Here is a 14,256-nt window from a genome sequence, read left to right as displayed (position 1 = left end):
TTTTTTGCCCTGCAACAGGGCTTGCACAGACTCATTGTCATCCTTTTTGTGCATCCAGCCTTCCAGGCAGGATAATTATGGATATGGAGGGGCTGTGCTGGGAGCAGAGGGGCTGAAAAATAACTTAGGTTCTGCCTAGGAGGTGGTAGTTTGGTGTCGAGCCATTTGTTGCAAGGATTAAAGCAAAAAAAATCCACCACACATAAAAGTCTACAACTGAATTACTGTCTCTGGGGGATGAGTTTCCAGGCAGTTGGACATGACATGGCTTAGCATGATGGGGCACGATGCTGGCTGGAGTCTCTGGATAATGTTACCATATAAATTGCTAGCACTTAGCAGTAAGGAGTACTTTTCGTCCAACATAATTTTGTTTAATGAATTTAGCTTCACATCATCTAAAGCAGCACTCAGCAGAGGCACAAGAATTTCGTTGTCATACCTCAGTCTCCCCAGAGTGCATCCTTTGGAGCTGTGATCCTGATTATTCACTGAAGAAGTGTGGTAATAAATCACTGATACAAGGCACTGCTGTTGGATCCAGTGTTTTATGCACTGTAAGTACCTACAACTGTTCTAAGTCCTTCCTCCTCTGCTTCGTAGTGTGTCCCTGCATTAACCATCTGTTAATGCACTTTTTGTGGTAGATTAGCTGGTTAACAGGTTCAGTTTAGAGGCAGCAGTTTGTTCTAATGACTGGTAACCAGTACAGACCAGTTTAAATATGTCATTTGCAGTCAGATTTTAAACTATGAAGAAGGTGAGGGATCAGCTTCAGTCCTTATTTTGGATCAAATCAACAGCCTGTTACTTAGGAGTAGTATGGGATCTGTCTTATAAACAACTACAATCTGGGCTTCTTTCTTGGCAGTTGCTACTGCTCACATGGGATCCCAGGCTACAGTCCTACAGTGAAGGAGAAGGGTACCAGAACAGGATTAGCCACATCTGATTCTCTTCCTTGTTGGTGTTAACAGCATTTTCCTTAGCAGTTTGTCTGGATGCTCATCAGTTGTCCATTTCAGGTAGAAAAGCTCTGGAGAAGTACATGGTGACTTTAAACCTTGTACTCCTGCAATGGATGTAAAAGGTTCTGTGGATGCTGGCATTGCATGTGTTGGTGTGTAAACTACCTGTGTCAGGTAATGTTACAGTGGAGAGGCTGCAGGGCGTGTTTGGTCTGCCTGAAGGACTTTCTGTCCCTCCTGGTTCCTGTGTTAGCACAGTAATCAGCACAACATCCACCCCAACCAAACAAATACTGCTGCTGTTAGGGAGAAGGGGAGGAAGAGTGTGCTGCTGTAAGAGCATCACAAACTGGAGTCACTCAGTTGCTGGGGACCTTACCTGCTTCCTGGAGGCATTGCATCTTCTGTCCTGATGTCTGTCCTTGCCTCTGCCTGTCTTAGACCCTTCCTTGCGCCTGATTCTGCTTGTGCTGAATGAGGCAGCACAAGTCTGGGGCTCGCTCCAGCTGCTCCCTCACCTGCCCCCTGGCAGCACAGGGGTTCAGGAGCTCCGGTCACAGCCCCTCAGGCAGGCACCAGACCCTGTGCTTAGGAAAGCATCCTGCCCAAATGTCACATCCCACAGCTGGAGCCTGTGGGAGATAGAGCCCAAAGCAGGACCCACAGCTCTGATCTCGTGCCTGGCTCCCTGTGGCAGTGCAGCCCTGCCTGTTGGGGGGCACAGACCTCCCCCTCCTCTTCTCGAGCCGTTTTAATGCCCTGATTACTGAAGTGGGTAACTCACCACCTCGCTTGTAATAATTACAGATTTCCGCTGTGATTTTTCACTCGTCGGTTGCCACAGCAACCGTGCAGTGGCTCGGCCGAGACGCTGTCACAGGGATTTAAATCTGAAGCAGCTCAGCCTTTTCCTGCGCTCTGGCGCATCTTCCCTCTTGCCCCCCAGCACCATGGCAACCTGGCCATGGATCCAAACCTCGGCCATGGCACCCCGTGCTCGCTTTCCCTGCGTCCCTGGGCCTGAAGGGAGGCTGCTGGTATTCCCCGTGGGTGTCTGCGTCTCCCCATTCCCGTCTCCACCAGCGCGCAGCAGGAGGTGGCGTTGGGATGTGCGCTGGTTGTGCTGCCTGCTCACGACCTGAGGGGAATGAACCAAAGCGTGGTTATTTTATGTGTGCCCGCGTGTCACCCTCGGGATATTTACAAACTAGAGTAAAATCAAGGGGTTTAGGGACAAGACGCGTTCTTCAACTCCCACGATTGTTGAAAGCTAAGGAGCCGTTTCAGACGTTAATGCAGTCTGGCTCTGCGTCTCTGGAATATGTTTTCAGAAACCTGCCAAGGAGGCTTTCAGGTGAACTCGCACTCCCAGGGGTCCGAGCTGACGGGCTACACCCACATGCCAGAGCCAGATGCTCTCGTTTTGAGGCGAGTCGGGTGCTCCCTTGCGCTGGCTGTGGCTGAGCAGGAGCTGGTTTCATTAACCTTCATTAAGTGGGGCATCCCCCGCAGCTCCGCTGCAGGGCTGCAGCTCCGGGCTCCCTCTGGGTGATGCCCGGCCTCGCTGCCGGCAGTCGCGCTCGGGGGCTGGCAGGAGCGGGCAGCGATGTCATTCCTCACGAGTGGAGCCGACAGCAGCTGAGCTGAGCTGAAGGAAAGGAGCGAGCAGCACTTCCAACCAGGGCTGGCTGCGGGGAGTTTGCATCCGAGCGCTGTAAGTGCCTTTGCCGTGCGCGGTGGGGATGGGCACAGAGGGGAATGCGTGTCTGTAGGTGCAGTTGTGTGCCGTGTTACAGTGTCCCTGTCACGGACAAACACGGGGAGCTATTCCCACTTTGTTTGCTGGATCCCCTTAAAAGAAATCTGCATGCATCTGCTTCCTTCTGTCCTCAGCTGGAATGGGGGTCACCTTGAGAAACCAGAGCACACTCTCCGGCTTAAGACGTTTCCCTTGGTTTGGTGCAGGCTGCCTCCAAGTGAGCTATTTTATGCCTTAGGACACAGAAAAAGAAATGGTCCTTTTATTTGGTGCTGTTTTCCTGACCTCTGAGGAGGCAGTGGTAGGATGCTGAGGAATAAAATCTTACAAGAAATAAAACTGAATTTTCTTGGGAACTCCACTTGAGAGTATTTTGCAATACTTGAATTTTTTTTAAACTACAGAATGCTTGTGGAGCAACTAATCTGAAAAGCACGGCTGTGCCATAACCCATTGGGAGCTGGGATGTTTTGGTGTGGGGAAATGTGTGGAAATGAACAGAAATGGTTTGGATATGTTTTTGCTAACTGCATTTAAAATAAGGGATTCAAAATGTGCAGGCTTGAAGTGAAGAGAGGTTCTTATGTGTAGCTCACTGGTAAAGTTCACTGAAATATCAAAGTGCAGGTTTTTTTCAGGGGAAACTATTAAGAAATTACTTAGAAAAATTTAGAATTTTTCAGCTAACATAGGTTCAGTTGTACTTGGTTCTTTACCAGCATTTATGTACCATTATGCTATTTATGTAGGTATTTTTGGCTTCGCATCTGGAACTTGCCCAGTTTCTAACAGACGCTTTTTCAATCCAATTTTTTCTTTTCCTGAGACAGTGTATTTCTTTCACAGGGAAGTCATAGGCATGTCTCATCCCACCTTAGCTGTTCCAATAGGGTTTGAATCATAAATGAGCTGCTCAAAAGTTTAGTGGGTCACCTGAATCCTAGTGTACCACAATCACAGCATTCCTACCTGTTTATATTCATTGGTTTATAGACCAAGAGTCTTTCCTTGGCCCAATATTTGTTGGAGAGAGGGAAAAGAGGGACAACAGCAGAAAGATTTTTGTTCTTTGGTTGGTTTGGGTTTTTTTTTTTTTTGGTTTAGAAAAAAGAAAAACATATATTCGTATCCAACCATCAAACCCTGCCTAGGGGACACAGGAGGAGGAGAACCTGGACACATGAATGTTTTGACACTTCTTACTGTAAATAAGTTTTAAAACTTGATGGAAGAACTGAAGGTTTGTGTTCTGGCTTTGCTGTTGGTTCAACACTGACCTGATTGCAGGTCCCATGAGGCAGGTAGGGATTGCTGTGTTGTGATGGATTCTGGACAGTACTAACAAGCTGTAGGTGTGAGGTTTCCTTTGCTAAACAAGTACATGTTGTTTTAGGCTTGTGCTGCAGTGTTCAGAGCAGACTGACTGGAATGCCAGCTGCATGTGGAGTGAGAGAAGGGAGCTGTGCAAAAACCCACCAGTTTATTATGCTTTTGTGTGCAATAATTACTGTTTTGTCAAGACTCGAAGGACAAAACCAGTCTTCCTATTTCTGTTCTTCTGAAGACTAGTGGGAGTGTCCAATTCTGTTGGTGTCAATAAGTAAATAGCCAACCCTGAATAACCGACTCTTGAGCTTTACTTGTAACTATGACAACTGTGTCCTTGACAACTTAAGTACAATCATGGAGTTTCCAATTACATCCTGTTCTACACAAAGCCATTAAGATTATTAGAGGTATAAGCAGCCTGTCAGCTTGTGAAGTGGGTTTTTTTTTTTTTTTGCAAAATCCATTTTGGTGATAGATCCATGTTTCCATTTGCGGGTCCCTGCCGTTGTTTTGTTGCTGGTGTTCCTTGGGGAGCTGTGTGCTCTGCAATCACAGGCTCGCCAGGCTGGGGCCTTTGGTTGACCAAGGTGGGGGAAGAGCAGCTTCTTTCTCTTTTCTGTGGCCTCTTATGAGGGTGGTGCCAGGTACTGCTCTTCTTGAAGTCTTCTTGAAGAGGGTTTCAGCTGTGGTTTGTGCTGGGTTGGTATAGATGGAAAATCTAACGCCAGCCTTACATAAACACTAGATGTGAATTTTCTTGCAACTCCCTCTTAACAGGACTTTTCTATTCCTGTGATGATTTGAGATAGCTTTGGTCTAACTATGACTAGAAATTCTTGGTGTTACTCTTACAAACTTCTCCTACAAATGCTGTTATGAGCTAATTCAAATTTGTTTCAGAACTATACCTTGGAAAAAAGCCCTGTTGAAGTAAAAGGACCTGTTGTATTTCATTATGTGCACTCAGGCTTTCATAACTGCATAGTCTATACTGAACTCTTAACTCTGCTCCTGGGACCAAGAGAATTGCAGTTAAACACATCAACATGCATGCAGGCCTCTTTATTTACATTGTTGTTTACTACATTTAATTGGCTAAAGCAGTAAGTCAGGATTTCTAACGTCACCCTGTGCTCTGTCAATAACTGGTGAACTCATTCAATTTTTTCCTGCTTTGATCTGTTGAATGTGGACATTCCCCATCTCCCCAAGCAGGGTGGGGTGGTTGGTTTTCAAGCAGGCAGTGCTGAAAACATTGGATCTTTTTGTGCAGGTACCACGATGACATTACATTGCCCCATTCTTCCTCAAAGCAGTCTATGGAGGGACATGGTTGTGTTTAATGCATGACAGCCTAGAACATCTTCCACCTCACTTGTATTTCTCTGTGAAACTATGGGGCTGTTTCAGACTCTGGGATCTCCTTGAGCTGGTTTTAGAGGTAAAATACTTGAACTGCATCACCCAAGTCATTAAAGTTGCTTGTTCATGGACACTGCAAAGCAGGACTTTCCCCCCTTTAACAATTCCAGCGCAGATATCTGAGTACTGCCAGACTTTTCAAAACTGTCCTTTTGTTTTAGTCACAGGAACCACAGCTGACTTGATCTCTCAATTTGCAGTTTCTTCCCCTGTTAAAAGACAGATGCAGAAAGTGCAGTGTCAAAGCACGCTGAGCTGTGAACTGAAGAGCCTTCTCACCTCTTCGAGAGACACCCTCCTTGCAAACTGTCTGTGCCAGCTCACCTCGGGGATGCCAGGGCAGGCTGGGTGTGGAAAGGGTGGGTTTGCACTCAGGCACAGTGCTTGTGCTGCCGTGAGCCCCCGAGAGAGGGGATGTGTCCTCCACCACACCACCGCGGGACAGCAGAGCTCCAGGACAGGGGCTGCTGCAGCCCCTGCACCCTCCTGCAGCCCTTGCACAACTCACAACACCAGCAAGCCCTGTGCTGGTTCACATCCAGATGGCTCCAAGCAAATAGGACCAGGAGAGAGTTAGACATGTTTTAAATTTCACAACTATTAATGCATAGCATGAGGATACCCTCGCTGTGTATCCTAGAAAAGTCATGCAAAGAAAAACGGTAGAAAAAGGAAGGAATTTGCCTTTAGCTCCCTGCTCCCCAAACCCGCTTTGTGAAGCCTTGTGCAGTAATTGCCCTGTGCAGCTCGTGCTGCAGTTTCCAAACGGCTTAATTGTTCCCGGTAAATGGGTTTGGAGCAGCTGAGGAACAGATGAACGTGCCCCCATGAATTTCAAACAGGCTTCTGTGTCTTTGGCATGAGTTTCAAGAAAGAGACACAAATCCGCAGAGCTGACTTCTCCCTGCCTTGCCCTGTCTCCTTTTACCTTTACCTTTGCATCTGTCCATGTCTCTGTTTGCCTTTACCTTTGCATCCATCCAAGAATCCTTTCCCAGGCAGGTCTGGAACATGGATGTCATGCTGCATTAGCTTCTCTTCTAGAGAGCGAGATTGCTGTGCAAACTCCTAGTTCGTGTATTTTCACTCTTGTATCTGGATCAAGCCCCTCTTTTTTTTTTAATTTTTCCAGAGTTTCCCCCCAAGAAACAGAATCTTGTTCACCCACGGAAACAATGCATCTTTTATGTTCACAGTAGGCTGCTGCTGCTGCTGCTGCTGCTGCTGCTGCTGACTGTTGTTCCTAGAACTAGCTTTATCTGTCAGAAATAATCACTCGGTACAGAAATTTAACAGCTGCTGTTTAAAACAAATATATCCAATTCCACACTGTGCATTTAAAAAATCCACATATCCTTATGTTTCATGTGCTTGATAAACTGGACTGAGCTTCCTCTCTGAAAATAATTCTTTGTGCTAGAAGACTGTGACTGTGACTTAAACCGTGTTTGCCAGTGAATGTGTTTATGTAATGCAAAATTACATACAAAATATATGCAAATACATTTGCAAAATTAAGGTACCGAGCACTCACTTCAGAATAGCTGCTCTGTACAGTCATCTGTACCAATGGCCTTCTCCAGCTCAGACAGCTGCCATTAGAGGAAAAATATTTAGAGAAGACTTAGGGATATTTTTTTTGAAGGGTCTCACTTCTTTGAGGTCCTTCACACCCTGTTTAGAGTCCGATATGTGGAGTTGGTGGCTGTCTTTTGCCTGGATGTTACGGGATCTGGAGCTGCCTGCAGTGGCTCTGGAGCAGCAGTGGTGCTGGAGCGTGGCATTGCTGCAGTTTTGACACGTGCACAGCTGATTTCTGCTGGCTTGCAAACTCTGCCTCTGCTGCTTGCAGTGCTGGAACAGGCTGGGCCGGTGGGAATTGATCAGGAGATGGGTTATGGAGGCAAAATTCAATTGGTTATTGTGATAACCAAATAATGCATGCTTAGACAAAGATACCAGTCACATCAGCTGATCCCCTGTGAGAGTTTGTGTGCTTAATGGAGATGGAAAAGATGCTGGGTTTAGTTATACTCACATGTGATATTACATGATTTATTCTGACTCTGGACTAGAAAATGGTAAAACTTTTTATATAACAACTGCCAAGGAAAATTAGGGGTAAGCTGCCTCTTGCAATAATTTTTTTTTCCCTGTAAGTGTTTCAAAAAGCCAGTATAATTTCCAATTATATTTTTCAGCCTCTAATGAATACTGTAGTTTAACTATTAAAGAATTTAAGATAAACGGGAAATATAAGTAAAAGATAAATAACATTCTGGGAGTAAAGACGTGGGCATGGCTAACTACATTTGCACTGCTCCTTTTGTGAGCTGTGTTCACCTTAGATTTTAACAGGCTCCTAAAGACTCTTAAAAAGTCATACTTTGAAGAACAAACTTAAAGAGGGAATTGGAGATTGCAGTACAGACCAGATAAATAGCTCTGAACAGAGGATATCGATCAAGGTGGTTAATTGTTGTGAGAGGTGCTGGGCTGATTCACCCTTTAACAGCTTTTTCTCACTTAGACTGGCATTTGGTTTTTGCTAGAGGATGGTCATTAGATAAGAAATCTGTGGTGTTGGGGTATTTCTTCACATGTTTATTTTGCAAAAGTTAGCACAACTAAAGAAAGAAGCCGAGAGACAACAAATAATGAAAGAATTAAATTAATTTTTTCTTACAAGTGAAGTTACTCTTTTGTGAAAAAAATTACCTAGTTCCCTCTACACTTCTGATCCAAAGCCTTAGGAAGCTAATCCAGCTTTTCCAGCACGTGCACAAGTGTTGTGCAAGTGTATGCTCACCCTGGCACGTTTCAAAATACCTTGAATTTTAACTTGAACTCAGAGGAAACTGAGTGAAACCAAATGCTATGTCAATTGTCTGGAAAGGCACGGGGAGTTGTTTTTGTACCTAAGTATTAATAGGTCTCTAAATTTATGTAAGCAAAAAGTTTTTTGTTTTCTTTTATTTGTTTTGAAAAAGCTCAAATGTGAAGGAGAGCAAATAGTATCTTGTCTAAAGATAGTACAGAAATTAAATTTCTGGTATTTTAGTGCCGGGTAAGAGATACTTCCTATCACGGTAGCAGGAGATCAGCTGCTTCCCTATATCTAGTCATGAACATCTGCTGGCATGTTTTATTGATGGCCTAGAACTGATGTAAGCAGTAAGCTGTGAGCTCCAATACTCTCTGAGTGTATTTGTTAAATAGAGTTCTTTCCAGGAGGTTTGTGGATAATAGTGACATTTTGTTTGGACTGCAGGCTGGATGGTGTGCACCCACTGGGGGCAGGGGGACACCCAGCAAGGTGAAAATGCTGGGCAGAGGGCTCTGGTGTCCTGCTTGGAACACAGTGGGCCATGCTGATAAGTGTGGAGTTTGAATTTAACCTGTATCCTGGATAATAATTCAGTGACCTGTTTATTTATGACTTCCAGCCAGACTTTCTGCAGAGGTGATCCAAAGTGAAAAAGGAGCTGTGTTGCCATTCATGCTACTTGATTTTCCAAGGTCATTTATATGTAACTAGCTGAGGTAGGATCACAGAACTGTTGAGGTTGAGGGGTCATCTGGTCCAGCCCTCTGCTCAAGCAGCAACACCTCAAGCAGGCTGCTCTGGACCATATCCAGTTGGGCTGTGAATATCTCCAAGTGTGGTGATTCCACGTCCTCTCTGGGTGACCTGTCCAGGGTTTTCCTGTGTTTAGGTGGAGCTCACAGTGTTTCAGTTCGTGCCCATTGCCTCTTATCCTGTCACTGGACACCACTGAGAAGAGTCTGGTTCCTTCTCTGCTCCCTCCCACCGGGAGTTTGTTGCACATTGATGGGATGCAACCTGAGCCTTCCTCAGGCTGCACAATCCCAGCTCTCACAGTCTTTCTTTACAGAGATGTGATTAATTGGTACAAACTGGTTTTTCAGGGGATTGATTTTCTTTTATTTCCTAATGCTTGTCCTGCTGTCTTTTGTATTAGATGAGATTTTTCTCATAAACTTAAATCAAATGGAGAAACCAGCTTTGGCTTGAGAGACTGACTGGAAACAATTTCTTTAAAAGTTCAATGTAGTCTACATACAGAGAGAAAACAGAGAGGAAGAGCAAGGGAAAATAGGTACTGATCTTTACCCCCTGGCCCTGCTGAAGCTGGGAGATACAGCTTTAGCCTAGAAGTCATTTGCCTCAGCAAGACCAAGCCAAGCATCAGATTTGGGGCTCAATCCTGAGCCTGCTGTGAATGTCAGCATTAATCCATCACAGCATGCTCTAAGTGTTTTAGGACTGAAGTTAGTGAAAGAGGGAATTGAAATGAATAGCATGGTGGTAATGGCTGCATCCATAAGCACATGAATAAGTGTTTTGGTTTTCTTTTTATTTTAGAACATCAACTGGAAAGAAATCTCCCAAAATTGAGTCTTTTTGAGTAAAGGAAAGATAAAATGGCGTCGATGTTGCTTAGTCGACAGCTGACCTGTTGCCTGCAGCAAAACTCCAGACTGCTTGTATTTGGTAAGTGTTTGTATTTTCCTGGTTTGTGTTTGGTTTACACTGGTGGACAAAATTCCAGTTTGAGTATTGCTGGGATTTGTCCCTTGGTGTTGAGTCTGTCAGAACTTGAATACAATGTTGTGCATCTCAGATAATGATGCCGTTGTAGTCCCAAGTGGATCACAAAGGTGCTGTGGATTTGTTTGATTTTTTTTTTTCATTCTGCAAACAAGAACTTATTAAGGTAATAATTTGCACTGTAAACCTGCTAATTGAAGTAAAGCTCTTCAGCCTTTGGAACTCTGTTTTTACTTTGTGACACTATGTGGTGAAACAATTATCCATCAAAATGAGCTGGTTTTTTCTTTGTGCTGTGAAGCATGACCCTGCCTGTCTTCCCTTGTGGAGAGGTTTTTTGTGACTGGCATGAAGAGGTGGTCCTCACTGGGGTTGTGTGTGTCTGCCTGGAGTGAGCTCTAGTGTGAAATAAAATCCTGCCGACACAGCATCAAACTACGTTCTCTGAAGTGAACAGCAAGTTCTTGCTTGGCCCTCTTTGTATTTTAGTGTGGGTATGTGTATATTAAACCTGCAATCTCTGTAAAATAGATATAAAAACTAAATTTCCCTTGACTTTGTTGGACAAAGCAGTGTGGAGTCTTAAGATCTGGCAGACATTTCATGTGCTGTTATCACTGAATACAGAGTGGCTGAATGGCTTTTCCTGTGTCCGAGTAAATAGTAGTGTTTCTCTTGTCCTCCCTCTCTACTTCTGCAGTGCTATTGTGCTCCTCCTGCCACTGCCAGGCAAGCACACCCTTCCATTTGCTCAGAAACTTAAACATCATTGATTTCCTTTCAAATAACACACTTTGGGGAGCAACTGACCTTTGGCTAAAGAACACGAAGCCTGGTCCTGTCACTATTAGAAAATATTAGGTCAGTGTATCAGTGCAGGATGCGCTTCTATTCCCGGCAGTGACGCACTGACCACCCACCCTGGGCAGGAGCAGGGATGGTTTGGTCGATTGTGGGCAATGGAAAGTGCTTGCAGCAACCAGGCCTGTTAGCTGTCAGTCCTCTGAGCTAATCTGTCATCTCAGCATCACTTAAAGCATCACTTAACGTTCCCTGTCCCTCCCAGTGTCTTGCACACTCTGTGCTGCTTCCCAAGCACAGACGGGAGGGCAGTGGAGGGCAGATGCACTAACTCACTCTTCCTTTCTCACTGTTGCAATGAGGGGGTATAAGATCTTCAAGAAGAAAGGAAAGCAGCTCCAGGCTTCATTACTTCCTCCTTGCTTTCAGGAAACATCTAAGTGGGAAAGCCTGTTAAAATATTGAGCAAAGAGTAGGGGGCCTTGGCTGCAGACTGTGTAACAGACCTGTATCCTTTGGGACTGAATGCTTTGTGTGTGTGACCAGACATTAGGAAAGATGGAGCAAGAGAACCCCTCACCAAAGGAACTGTGTCCTGTGACATTCCTGGCTGACAGAGTAGGCACGAGGCTCTGACTCCTGTAGCAAAAACTTGAGGCTGTTGTCCTGGTGGCCCCCAGCTAAGGTTGCAGTGCCCCTGGGCTCTGCTGGCTCTTAGGGAAGTGCAGAGGGTGTGACATCCAGGAGCTCTCTACTCCGGAGTGCTCGCCTCCAAGGCATTTTGAGCACTCAAGTTTAGTGCTTTACAGACTAAAAAAGAGATTTGTACATTACTCCCACAAAAATCCTGCGGTGCCATTTGGACTGATCTTTTTTGTGTGTGTGTGGGTACTGAAATGACAGGGTTTGCAAAGGGGAGATGGATATGGAGAGGAGGAGGGAATAGATTGCCTCTTGGTAGAAGTCTTTGTGTCTGCAGGCTGTCATGTTTTTAGTTGTGTGTGCATTAAGCAAATAATCCTGTTCATCTTGAATCTACAGTAAATTTATTGACACAAAGGTTTTTTCATCCTTGACTGCTTCTCTGGTTGGAGAATCTTTTTTACTTAACCATTGCTTGTAGTGTTTTCATTACTCACACCATTCTAATCCCTGCCAAGCAAACTGGAAAAGGGAAAATGGAAATCATTTAAATTGATCAAAATGCAAAAGCTAAGCACAACATATGAAAGTAATATGCAGCTTAACTCTTACCAAAAATATGAAGCCTATAAGTATTTTGGAGTCCTTATGCCTTCCTTAAAACTAAACCTTAATCAGGTATGGCTTTGTTTTCCTTTCCTTATATGTTTGATCTACTTGATAGTTTGCCCTCCAAGATAAGGTTCACTAGAATTTGAAGGGTGCAGAATGACAACAGAATGAGTAACCAGCCTAATCTTTTTTTTACAAAGACTCTGGCATTGTGCTATCTGTGGGTATCAGCCAGTCATACCTGGGAGAGGTGGTTGATGATGGAGAAATGCTGATGTACCTTTGCATTACATCTTAACTGAATTGGGTTGTGTTGCTCCTGTCAGCCTGGTGTGCTGCAAGTTGATCAAAACTGGTGGTGTGAATTTAAATTTTTATTCCCTTTGTGCCAGCTCAGGTTTTATCAGCTGGGCCACTGTAGCAGGAAAGCTGTTCTGGTTCCATGCTTTGGAGGCAGATGAAGATGCAGTTGGTTGTGGGCAGGTAAGGCAGTACCAAAGCTATGAGGACAGGCTGGGACTCCAGAGATCTAGTTCAGTCTTCTGTGATTACCCAAAGAGATTGAATTAATCTTTGAATCTTGCACTGGAAAGCATGCCAAAAGGTCAGGCTGCTGCCTGAAGGTAGCATCAGTTTGCATTAGTGCACACCCATGCCCTTCTAGGATGCTGATCTGTTTGCAGCTTCTGCAGCCCCCCAGGCAATCTCTGTACTGCTGAGCTGACCTTACCTTTAAAACTTTTCTCTAATATTTAGTCTAAGTTTCAAAACATGAGGAAAAAAAAATCAAATCTTTACTATTTGTCCTGCCCTCAAAGGACCTGGAGGGTGGAATGTTTATTTTTCTTGGCAGCAGCCTTTTATGTATTTGACAACTATTACCTCCCCCAAGATCTCATACTGTTCTCTCAGCTGGTCTAAATACTGTTTCAGTCCTTCCTTGTAGGTCCAGTTTTTCTGCTCCAGATTCTCTGCACTCTGCCTTAAGTGGGCTAGCACTTGTTGAGGCTGTACCTTGCCTATCTCAGCCTGTTTCCTGTCTCTCTGCAGAGGATAATAGTATTTATCACGCAGGTGTGCTGCAGTAAAGTCTGACAAATGCTCATATTAGTTATTGACTTGTCCCCAGCACAGTTATCACAAAGAGGCAGGAAAGCCATGAGAAGGATTTATTCTCAGTCCCACTTTTGTCTCCAGTATTAATCCTTGCTAAGACTTTTTACCTTTTTTTGTTCAGTCTGTACATTAGGAGCCTCCCTAGGAAATCAGAGAGAACAGCCTGGATTTGTGTGGGGGTGTGTGGGAGAAGCAGAGAACAGTCCCCTTCCCTGGATTGTAGAGGACAGTTTGAGGTGACCTTCAGCTTCTGCCCTGGGAACTGACCCTTGATGACTCTGGAGTGCAACCTCCCCTGCTGGGCTGAGGAACCTTTGCTTCTTTGTCTGATCAAATGCTTTCACAAAAAGCTGAGATATATGAAAATGTTCATATGAAAAACTGTTGTTGAAAGGAGGCTCTACTACAAGTGAGAGTCCAAGTTTGGACCTCAGTTCTGAGTTCTTTGAGTAAATGTGAGGCCTTTGATGTTCCTGTCTAGTTTTCTTGTTCCTTCTGTGCCACAAAGGGTGGCTTTGGAAGTGCTGGCTGTTTTTCCCCCTGGGTGTTCCCTGTGGTTGTTCATCTCCAGAGGTGCCCTGATGAGCTCTCATAGCTGTTACTCTGGTCTGTTGTGCTGTGAAAAAGAAGGATATTATGACTGGTTCAAATCACAGGAACTGCAAGAAGACCAGCAGTTGGATGCTCCTGTAACTCTGCTGAGGAGGTGACTTGGAATTATGCTGTGATGGGGAGGGGGAACTGTTCTTGCTCTTTCTTACAGGAGCTTCCAATTCTTTACAGCCTGTGTAGTATTGCATTTTTTTCTTCATTTTTGGAGAACCCTGTTCCAATAAAATCTTCAGTGTGTATGTGGGAGTACTGAAACACAGACAATCTCCTGTGGAAGAGCTTCTGATCTTACAGTGTAAGCACTCTGTAAATAGCAATCTCAGTTTTCACAGTGTTATGCAATAGCAATGCTGGTTTCCCAAACATCTCTAGCTAGCCTGGCCTTTTGCCATTCCCTTTCAAGATCTGTTAGTAACAGATTC

At 44.7% G+C, this 14,256-nt stretch overlaps 1 protein-coding gene across 1 annotated transcript in view; it reads left to right on the top strand.

Moving 5' to 3' along the window:
- Positions 1–14,256, top strand: part of ABAT (4-aminobutyrate aminotransferase) — a 52,934-nt gene that overhangs the window by 11,892 nt on the left and 26,786 nt on the right. The window contains exon 2 of the mRNA XM_008921734.3: positions 9,866–9,994. Coding sequence (XP_008919982.1) covers positions 9,925–9,994 — 70 coding nt within the window. The 5' untranslated portion in view covers positions 9,866–9,924. The remainder of the gene's footprint in view (positions 1–9,865; positions 9,995–14,256) is intronic.

The sequence above is a fragment of the Manacus vitellinus genome, unplaced genomic scaffold (assembly GCF_001715985.3).
Source record: "Manacus vitellinus isolate BGI_N305 unplaced genomic scaffold, ASM171598v3 scaffold_12_pilon, whole genome shotgun sequence".
NCBI lineage: Eukaryota > Metazoa > Chordata > Aves > Passeriformes > Pipridae > Manacus > Manacus vitellinus.
Note: the sequence above shows the minus strand (reverse complement) of the source record. Positions and strands in the feature narration are given on the sequence as shown.